This window comes from Somniosus microcephalus, chromosome 23, assembly GCF_052327205.1.
Source record: "Somniosus microcephalus isolate GS21.2 chromosome 23, FLI_Smic_1.0, whole genome shotgun sequence".
NCBI classification, from domain to species: domain Eukaryota; kingdom Metazoa; phylum Chordata; class Chondrichthyes; order Squaliformes; family Somniosidae; genus Somniosus; species Somniosus microcephalus.
The window spans coordinates 22100782-22111795 of record NC_141009.1 but is presented as its reverse complement, the minus strand read 5'-3'; the positions used below and the strand labels follow the sequence as shown (position 1 = coordinate 22111795).

At 44.0% G+C, this 11014-nt stretch overlaps 1 protein-coding gene across 1 annotated transcript in view; it reads right to left on the bottom strand.

Annotated features, from left to right (window-relative positions):
• Window positions 1-245: 245 nt before the first annotated feature.
• The window catches only part of fbxw2 (F-box and WD repeat domain containing 2), a 31428-nt gene continuing 20659 nt past the window's right edge, over window positions 246-11014 (bottom strand). The window contains exons 5-7 of the mRNA XM_085965600.1: window positions 10131-10217; window positions 2938-3107; window positions 246-979 (exon numbers count right to left, since the gene is read on the bottom strand). Of these exons, the coding sequence (XP_085821726.1) occupies window positions 691-979; window positions 2938-3107; window positions 10131-10217 (546 nt within the window). The 3' untranslated portion in view covers window positions 246-690. The remainder of the gene's footprint in view (window positions 980-2937; window positions 3108-10130; window positions 10218-11014) is intronic.

The window sequence follows — 11014 nt, the reverse complement described above, 5'->3', positions numbered from 1 at the left end:
TTCTAAGTCTATAAACCTTTAACACAATGAGCAAAGTAACCAAGTAAATTTCCAACTATTTCTTCAGAAAGAATATATTGAAGATAATTAACAACTGTGACAACATGGGCAAATTTCAATAAAAATATCATTGTAAATACTGACTATACCAAAATATAAAATGTGGACAAATTTAAAGTACCTACTTATGTTCTATAAACATGTTCTTTGAGAGCAACCACTACTAAAAGCATTAAGGCAAAGTCTTGAATGTAAATATTTATATATAAAAGTAAGGTATTCTATATTGTCAGGTGCAGAAGAAATGAAGGCATTCAGGGAATGTTCAGAATACTGCAAACAATAGATTAATTACGTTGAAATGTGCTTGTAAAGCATAATTTTCAACCCTTGGCTCATAAATTTCTCAACAGTGCCATGTAAAATTTAACAGATATTACTGTTTTTTTTCCCTTCCTGTATCGGTACATCAATTTGCAAGCAAACGGATTTAAGCTGTAAAAATAATTTTCAACATGCTGGTTTCATTTGACATTTAAAAAAAAAATAAAGGCAATCAAACTGTACTGTACACACGAGAATGCCAGGTCTGTGCCACTTTGGTTCATGCAAAGATTTTGCATTCTCATAAATGTCCTCGAAAACAGCAGCACAAGCAGCCCAGGCCCTACAGTTTTAATATTTTTTTCTTCATCCATTCTCCTTCCACAGGACCAAATGAATACTGTGGTCTGGCATGCTTGTGGCAAAAACTAGGCCGGCGTCATTCTTGCCATTGAGTCCGTTCAGCCACGCCGTCTCTCCCGCCAGGAAACTCGAACCTCTCTTTGATTTCCGGTAGGCGGGCAGAGGCCAGCGGCCAACCAGTTTCTCGGTCCTTAGGTCCATTATGTACAGATAACGGCTGTCAAAGAGCAGAGCAAAGACTTCTCCCAGGCTCAGCAAGGACAGATTTGTAGAATCAGGAGTTCGAATAACTCTGTCAACAACAACAAAAATAAATAGGTAAAGCTGTACCTAGAGGTAATTATTAATACAATGAAAGCCACAGAACAGCTCTCAACACTTGAGTTTTTCAAAGATCCGAAAGGAAATGGCCGAACTTACAATTCAGACATCTCCGATAAATTATTTGTGTCAAAAACAACTTGCATTTAATATGGTATCCTAAGGTGGTTCACAGGAGCGTTACCAAACAATTTGACACTGAGCCACATAAGGAGGTATTAGGACAGGTGGTCAAAGGCTTTGTCAAAGAGGTAGGTTTTAAGGAAAGTCTTAAAGAAGGAGAGAGGTGTTTAGGGAGGGAATTCCAGAGCTTAGGCAGCTGAAGGCTCGGTCGCCAATGGTGGAGCAATGAAAATCGGGGATGCGCCAAGAGGCCAGAATTGGAGGAGTGCAGAGATCTCAGAGGGTTATAGGGTTGGAAGAGGTTACAGCGATAGGGAGGGCGAGGCCATGAAGGGATTTGAAAACAAGGATGAAAATTTTAAAATTGAGGCGTTGCCAGACCGTAAGTCAATGTAGATCAGTGAGCACAGGGGCAATGGGTGAACGGGACTTGGTTCAAGATAGGATACGGACAGCTTGAGTTTTGGATGAACTCAATTTTAGAGGGTGCAAGGTGTGAGGCTGGGCAGGATATCATTGGATTTGACCAGTCTAGGGGTAACAAAGGCATGGATGAGAGTTTCAGCAGATGAGTTGAGGGGTGGAGACGGACGATGTTACGGAGATGGAAGGCGGCGGACCGGCTGATAGGAGAGGACGCTCAGCTCAGGGTCAAGTAGGACAGCAAGATTACTAAAAGTCTGATTCAGCCTCAGACAGGGGCCAGGGTAGAGGAATGGAGTTTGCTGGCAGGAACCGAAGATAATGGAGAACTGCAGGTGAACACTGGCTTTTCACTTCTAGCACCTGGGTTCAAGTCCACCCCAGGCTGAAGAGGCAAAAAGTCTCCTCTGCCTGGGGTCGTCGCACAGAACTGCCCTTAATTCAACATTAATAGGCACCAAGTTGGAAACCTCATTCAGAGGCCACAGGAGAACTCGTGGGAAATAGTCCGGCGTTATGCTGGTTCAAAAACAAGGTGCTCTTCTGATGCTGGGAGTGGGATAGGGGCGTTATGCTCCATCTAACCATACACCATACCGGACTTGGGAATGCTTGATGGGTACTGGGTGCTAGAAGTGTAAAGTCATTAGCATCCCTCCCTTAAGGGTATAGAATTCACAAAAAAAAGTTGTTTTTTTTTTAAATGCAAGTCAACACAGTCATAAATTGTGATTTTCAATTACAGAAAATAGAATCCAAAATAATTAGAAAACCTAAGTTCAACTTCTGTGTGGGCTCAATCAGTTGCATTTACTAAATGTTTGCATCACACAATTACCTAAAAAAAAGGGTTTTCAATATTTTAGATGAAACAAAAGCTTCTGCCGAAAGACTTACATTATTACAACCACAAGGGAAAATCCACCTGCTGAAATTTCAATAACTTAACACTTCCAACTCCCACAAACAAATGTTTTTCTAATGTCGATGACACTGGCAAGGTCACATTTATTGCCCAGGACGAGTTGCCTTTGCAATTGTTTTACAGCCGAGTGGTTTGCCAGACCTCTTTAGAGGACATCGAGTCAGCCATGCAATGTGAGCCTGGCGTCGTGTGTAGCCAAACTGGGTAGGGGTGGCATGTTCCCTTCCCTCAAGGACATTCGTTTTTAAAGATAAAATGGTAGATTTCAACATTACTTGTTCAAATACCAGCCCATAAATGAGCAGATTTATTGAATTGAATTTCACAACTTGCCATGGTGGTTTTTAAACTCAACTTCTGGGTTGTTAGTCAAGCACCGTAACCACTACACTCGTGTGCCTGGGCAATAAAAATATCCCTGATAGTTTTGACAACAATGAAACAACATTGCATAATACCTGATAATATCATAACTGGCAAAGTCCCACTGGTACAATCCTAGATCAGATGCACAAACAATGTGTTTGCCATCAAACTGCAGTCTCGGTTGGAGGCATATGCTTCGGTCATTTGACACGGCAAGAGTCTTTAAACACTTGCAGTTGACCTCTCTCCCAATTGGCCAAACCTATGAACGTAAAAATCAATTAAATTTTGTGAAATACATTAGAAGTATTACCAGAAAAACAACAGCAGTATTTGTAAACATTTGTGCACACACAAACACCAATACATGATGCCAAAATAATGGCAGGACACAAGACTCAACTATCCCTGCACTGCAAGCTAGCCTACCTGAATGGTTTCTCTGACCTATGTATCTGAAACTATGCATTTTCTTAAAACAATGAAGGGAATCTTCACTGGATCCTTTGCATTATAAGGAATAGGAACTGGAAGGGTGGAATCACTGTTGGGAATATGCAATAAGGTAACTGCCAATATACGGCCACCTATTAACTCGAAGAATCCCCAAGGAATCTTGATTGGTGGAAATGAGGATTTTACTCCTCGAGGTGGGTTTGCTCACCTGAGCAATCGCAAGTATAGCTTCGCTGGTGCTTTTCACATCTTAACTGGCTCCCTGAAGAGATATGGTTAGAGGGCATCTCCAGCACATAGTTTGACAGTAGGCAAAATATGTATGCCCAATCTATTAATTGAGGGGCCATCCTCATCTGTACAGGATCTTTAAAAAATTTCCATCGTTGTGAAGTGAATTGGACTGGGAAGAAACAGGTTCTTATCCTGGAGAGGTGACTCTTTGAATGTGATGTGGACTTGAAGAACTACTGGTGAGGTCTCAAGTGTAGAGCTTAGACCTTGTATATGCAGCACGAGAAAACCCGCAAGATATTCATTGCGAATTCCATTTCCACGATATGGAACAACAGGATCGGAACTCTTGTAGATCATATTTCTCTCCCAAAACTTGATCTAGGCAACTTTTAGTCAGAATGCACAGTGTACAAATCTGAGTAAATGTTTAGGTAGCTCCTCAATTAGCAAGACCACTGCGCCAATGGTTTGCAAAGTTTCCACCATTATGACAGGTTTTGATTGAGTAAATGAGAAAAAACTGTTTCCAATGCCAGGCGGGTCAGTAACCAGAGAACACAGATTTAAGACAATTGGCAAAAGAACCAGAGGGGAGATGAGATTTTTAAAAAATATATACGCAGCAAGTCACGATGATCTGGAATGCACCGACTGAAAGGATGGAGGAAGCAGACTTAATAGTAACTTGCAAAGATATAGCCCTTTCAAAGAGCCGGTACAGGCGCGATGGGCTGAACGGCCTCCTCCTATGCTGCAAGATTCGATAAGAATGCACCAAAGCACTTCGACCATCTTTAAACACCAACAACAGTCTAGGAGGGAATAAATCCATGAATAGTAAGTATATGGGACTCCAGCTCCTGAAGAATGAAGATTAAAAGGTATTGATTCATCATACTCAGCACCAAGTTCATCATTAGATGCAGTAACAATCAGGATCAGTAAGAAAGCCAACTCTCCCCAGTAGTACCTGGACAGATTTATGCAAATTGTGTGTAATCGCTGGGATTTAGGATAGAATGCAAACCAATGCGGTTTCAAGACAGTAACGTTCATGCCTTTGATAATTGAAGACTTGCACTCAGCACCAAACTGGATCTTCATTAAGCTGAGGCTGGAGCTGTGTACCAAAGACAAATTCAGTCTAGACTGCCACAAACAAAGTTGCCTGGTCCATAAGAAATCCAGTACTGGAACTGAGATAGCGCACAGCCAGATTCAAATGTCTTACCAGCATCAGGTCCTCTACCCAGATCTAAGCCTTTTCATCTGAGGAGCCTGTACCTGGATGACCATAGAAGAAACAGCTGTCAGATAGAACAGATCAGAAACCTACATTCTTAAATCGATCTAGTAAAAAAAAAAGAGCACCAAGATAGCTCAGTGAGTTTATCCAGCAACCAGCAGTACCACAGACACCGAGCTGCTCTTCTGCGCGATTCCCAGTCTGAGCAAAGTTATCTGACCATTGGCAGAGAGCCAGTAGAATTAGCATGCCTGGCCTCCGTGCCAACGGGAGACAGAGCAGGAAGAGAGAAGGCAAAGCAGGGGGGAAAAAAGACAGGGTTGCTGCTGGAAGAGGGAGGGAGGGAGACACGGACAGAGAGAGAGAGAGGGAGAGGGAGGGAGACACGGACAGAGAGAGAGAGGGACACGGACAGAGAGAGAGAGAGAGAGAGAGAGAGGGGGACACGGACAGAGAGAGAGAGAGAGAGAGAGAGAGAGAGAGGGACATGGACAGAGAGAGAGACACAGAGAGAGAGAGACACGGACAGAGAGAGAGAGAGGGGGACACGGACAGGGAGAGAGAGAGAGACATGGAGAGAGAGAGAGAGGGAGACACGGACAGAGAGAGAGAGAGGGGGGGGACACGGACAGAGAGAGAGAGAGAGAGAGAGAGAGAGAGAGAGAGAGGGACACGGACAGAGAGAGACGGACAGAGAGAGAGAGAGAGAGAGAGAGACACGGAGAGAGGGGGACACGGACAGAGAGAGAGAGAGGGAGACACGGATAGAGAGAGACACACGGACAGAGAGAGAGAGACATGGACAGAAAGACACGGACACGGACAGAGAGAGAGGGAGACACGGACAGAGAGAGAGACACGGACAGAGACAGAGGGAGACACGGACAGGGAGGGAGGGAGAGAGAGAGAGAGAGAGAGAGAGAGAGAGAAGAGGGGGAGAAGAGGGGGACACAGGGAGGGGGGCACGGGCAGAGGGGGAGGGGGGCACGGGCAGAGGGGGAGGGGGGCACGGGCAGAGGGGGAGGGGGGCACGGGCAGAGGGGGAGGGGGGAGGGGAGACACACACACACACACCCTCACTGGGGAGGGCAAAGAGAATACGGATCAGGCTCCATCGTGATGCCCTCCATAGTTAAAATGCAACCTAACTCTCACATCAAGAATCAAATATACTGAAGGGTGCCCAAGGAAGAATACACCAGGCAGAAGCAGTCAGTACATCAGAGAAGGGTAGGCAGGTGAAAATTTCAACAACAAAAAAAATCTACTAAAAGGTTGAAGTGTGGCACATTTTTACGTCTGCAACCTGGGTTTGAAACTGACACTAAACTGCTCACAACTTTGGAGTTCAATTATCAGACCTATGACGAGGAGCCAGAGCTGGAGTGGGAAGTGGAAAAATTCACACTGGTGTACGATGGCTTTGGTGGGGGTTGGTGGGGGGGCGGGTGATGCTGTTCTGGGGATGGAGCTAAACACTATTAGAAATGGGGGGTAAATGTTCCCAAACAGTAACATCTCACCCCCCTTACCTTGCTGAGAAAAAACTTACACAAAAGCATGAAACTTTACTAACAATGATTTTTGTTGTTTTAAAAAAAAACGATTTATTTTGTACTGTTCAGTAGCATTTAGATTTCACAAGCTTCAAATATCAACAAAGCGTATGTAATTCATTTTTTGCTATGCCACCGTGTCTTTTAACTGCTGTTACATGCTGGTCCACGGGTTTGTTTGGAGATCAACCCCCACACCCAGGCACACTGATATTGTAAAAGGTGCCCCACATATCGCTGCAGCTGAAAACCACTGAAACTCACTCACTAAATATAGCCAAAGTTGTATATTGGAACTGAACTTGGGCCAGATTGCTGCTAACCCATTGCACCACTAAAGCTGGTCTCTCGCTGATGCAAGTGCATACTGCTAATCCATAGGTGTACAACTGCTAAATAAGATGCCAGATTAGACCATTGACTGTTGCTAAATCAAGGATTTAAATCACTTTTTCATTTACAGGAAACTTTCGTTTAACCGGAGGTTTAAATGTCCGGAAAGCTCTATCTACCGGCAAAATTCAGGAGCCGTTTCCTGTAAGTTTTTTTTACTTCTCGTTGCTTTTTTTTTTCCCAGTCGTGGCTCCCAAGCGTCTAGCTGCAGCTGTTGCTTAGCTACAGAGACGCTTTTAAGCTGTGGCCGACTGTTTTGAAGCTGTTGCTAAGCAAAAGGGTTTGTTGTTTCACACGGAGCGGAGAAGCTCCGTATGTTTTAACATTAGCGCTGGTTTATACGGCAGTTTTGATGGGACGGCACCAACTCGGTCCCGTCAGTGCCGGATACCAGAAAGTTTCCTGTAAATGTTGCAAACCACTAACATAATAACACACTGCAATTTTGAAGCAAGCTTGAAAGTCATACAATTGAAGCAAACCATCATTTGCATAGGATATACAGCACAGAAACAGGCCATTCGGCCCAACCAGTCCATGCCGGGCGTTTATGCTCCACTCGAGCCTCCTCCCGTCTTTCCTCATCTAAATCTATCAGCATAACCCTCTTCCCTTCTCCCTCATATGCTTATCTAACCTCCCCTTAAATGCATCTATACTATTCACCTGGTAAAATAGATAAGGGAGAACCAGTGGATGTGGCGCATTTGGACTTTCAGAAGGCTTTCGAGAAGGTCCCACATAAGAGATTAGCGTGCAAAATTAAGGCACATGGGATTGGGGGCAAGGTATTGACTTGGATAGAGAACTGGTTGGCGGACAGAAAGCAAAGAGTTGGAATAAACAGGTCATTTTCCGAGTGGCAGGCAGTGACTAGTGGGGTATCGCAAGGATCAGTCCTAGGACCCCAGCTGTTCACAATATATATTAATGATCTGGACAAGGGAATTGGATGTAATATCTCCAAATTTGCAGACGACACAAAGCTGGGTGGGAGGGTATGCTGTGAGGAGGATGTCATGAAACTCCAGTATGATTTGGACAGGTTGGGTGATTGGGCAGAAACATGGCAAATGCACTATAATGTGGATAAATGTGAGGTTATCCACTTTGGTGGCAAAAACAGGAAGGCAGATTATTATTTGAATGGCAATAGATTGGGAGAAGGGGAAGTGCAACGAGACCTGGGCGTCATTGTGCACCAGTCGCTGAAGGTAAGCATGCAGGTGCAGCAGGCGGTTAAGAAGGCAAATGGTAGTTGGCCTTCGTAGCAAGAGGGTTCGAGTACAGGAACAAGGATGTCTTGCTACAGTTGTACAGGGCCTTGGTGAGACCGCACCTTGAATATTGTGTGCAGTTTTGGTCGCCTTACCTGAGGAAGGACGTTCTTGCCATGGAAGGAGTGCAGCGAAGATTCACCAGGCTGATACCTGGGATGGCAGGAATGACGTATGAGGAGAGATTGTGTCGATTGGGCTTATACTCACTGAAGTTTAGAAGATTGAGAGGGGATCTCATCGAAACCTATAAAATTCTGTCAGGCCTGGACAGACTAGATGCAGGAAGGGTGTTTCTGATGGCCGGGGAGTCCAGAACAAGGGGTCACAGTCTAAGGATAAGGGGTAAGCCATTTAGGACTGAAATGAGGAGGAATTTCTTCACCCAGAGAGTGGTGAACCTGTGGAATTCTCTGCCACAGAGGGCAGTTGAGGCCAGTTCATTAAATATATTCAAGAAAGAGTTGGATATATTTCTTAAGGCTAAAGGGATCAAGGGATATGGGGAGAAGGCAGGGACAGGGTACTGAATTTGGATGATCAGCCATGATCTCATTGAATGGCGGAGCAGGCTCGAAGGGCCCGAATGGCCTACTCCTATCTTCTATGTTTCAACCACTCCCTGTGGGAGCGAGTTCCACATTCGCACCACTCTCTGGGTAAAGAAGTTTCTTCTGAATTCCCTATTGGATTTCTTGGTGACTCTTATATTGATGGCCTCTAGTTATGCTCTTCCCCACAAGTGGAAACATTCTCTCTCTATCCACTATCAAAACCTTTCATATTTTGAAAGACCTTTATTAGGTCACCCCTCAGCCTTCTCTTTTCCTCAACGGAAAGGAGACCCAGCCTGTTCATCCTTTCCTGATGTCTTTACCCTCGCATTTCTGGTATCATCCTCGTAAATCTCTGCACCCTCTCCAGTGCCTCTAGCCTTTTTATAATATGGCGACCAGAACTGCGCACAGTACTCCAAGTGTGGTCGAACCAAGGTTCGATACAGGTTTAGCATAACTTACCTACTTTTCAATTCTATCCCTCTAGAAATAAACCCGAGTGCTTGGTTTGCTTTTTTTTATGGCCTTGCTAACCTGTGGTGCAACTTTTAGTGATTTGTGTATTCGTACTCCGCAATCCCTTTGTTCCTCTACCCCAGCTAGACTCGCACCCTCCAAGTAATAAGTGACCTCCCTATTCTTCCTACCAAAATGTAATACCTCACATTTCTGTGCTGAACTTCATTTGCAGAATGGGCATATAATTGGCAAGTTTATTAATGTCCTCCTGTAATTTGTTGCAGTCCTCCTCAGTATCATCTCCCCCCCCCCCCCCCACAATTTGATGTCATCTGCAAATTTAGAAATTGTTTTTGATTCCAAAGTCTAAATCGTTAATGTAAATTGTGAACAGCAGTGGTCCCAGCACTGATCCTTGTGGAACACCACTACCCACCTTCTGCCACTGTGAATAGCTACCTTTTACCCTACTCTCTGCTTTCTGTCTTGAAGCCAGCTAGCTATCCATTCTGCTACTTGTCCCCTGACTCTGCATTCTCTGACCTAGTTTCCTCATTAAGTGTATCAGTAACAAATGAGTTCTAATAACTGTCAAGAAAAAAAAATAGGTAAAGCTGTATCTAGAGATAACTAATACAATGAAAACCACAGAACAGCTGTTTACACTTAGTTTTTCCAAGATCAGAAAGGAAATGGACGAATTTACATCAGAGATTGCTGAATTGAATGACTTTCGTCAACAAGACCAACTTGCATCTTCAATGTAGTAAAATGTATAAAAGCGCTTCACAAGAGCGTTAGGCAGCAAAATCTGGCACCAAGCCATAAAGATACATTATGACAGGTGACGAAAAGCTTGGGTTTAAGGAGTGTCCTAAAGGAGAGAGCGGCAGAGAGGCGCAGAGGTTTAGGGAGGAAATTCCAAAGCTTAGAGCCTAGGCATGGCCGCCAATGGTGGACGTAGGAAATGGGGGATGCGCAAGAGACCAGAAATCTCAGAGGAATGCTGCAAAGACTGATTAATTAGTAAAGAGCTATGGGAGAGAGAGAGGGGGGGGGGGGGGGGGAAGGAGTTTGTTTTTCCTTTAAAAAAAAAAAAATTACCTTGATTTCATATTTATCGGCACTTAATAGAATATAGTCCCCTGGATTGTGCATCACGGATTCTACCTGGCTGACCTGTAAAACCACCTACATTAAGAAAGAAAACAGGTTTAAGTACAGACAGGGGGAGACACATTAGGATCATCAAAACTGTAACTAGTCTTAAGAAGATGAACAGCTTGGACTCAAGGTCCCTTCATGTATAATAATTGTAAAATTATCCTCTATCTTGTGATTTTAAACAAAGACTGCAGAATCGTTCACCAAGATGCCACCAGATCATCAGACACTGCCCATCAATGAATTTCACACACACTTATTTGACAATCAATTTGTCAAAAAATATTGGAGCTACTTCCTGAAATCCATCAATGTGATCCAATTATGTATAAATAAATTTTTAAGAGGTGCACTTAAAATGAAGTCAAACTGTATGAATCAGAAATCCATTCAACCAATATTGAACAACATCCATTTTACGAGGCTCACTATACACCAATTCCAATAGAAACATAGAAGATAGGAGCAGGAGTCGGCCATTCGAGCCTGCTCCGCCATTCAATGAGATCATGGCTGATCATCCAAATTCAGTACCCTATCCCTGCCTTCTCCCCATATCCCTTGATCCCTTTAGCCTTAAGAAATATATCCAACTCTTTCTTGAATATATTTAATGAACTGGCCTCCACTGCCCTCTGTAGCAGAGAATTCCACAGGTTCACCACTCTCGGTGAAGAAATTCCTCCTCATTTCAATCTTAAATGGCTTACCCCTTATCCTTAGACTATGACCCCTGGTTCTGGACTCCCCGGCCATCAGAAAGATCCTTCCTGCATCTAGTCTGTCCAGGCCTGACAGAATTTTATAGGTTTCGATGAGATCCC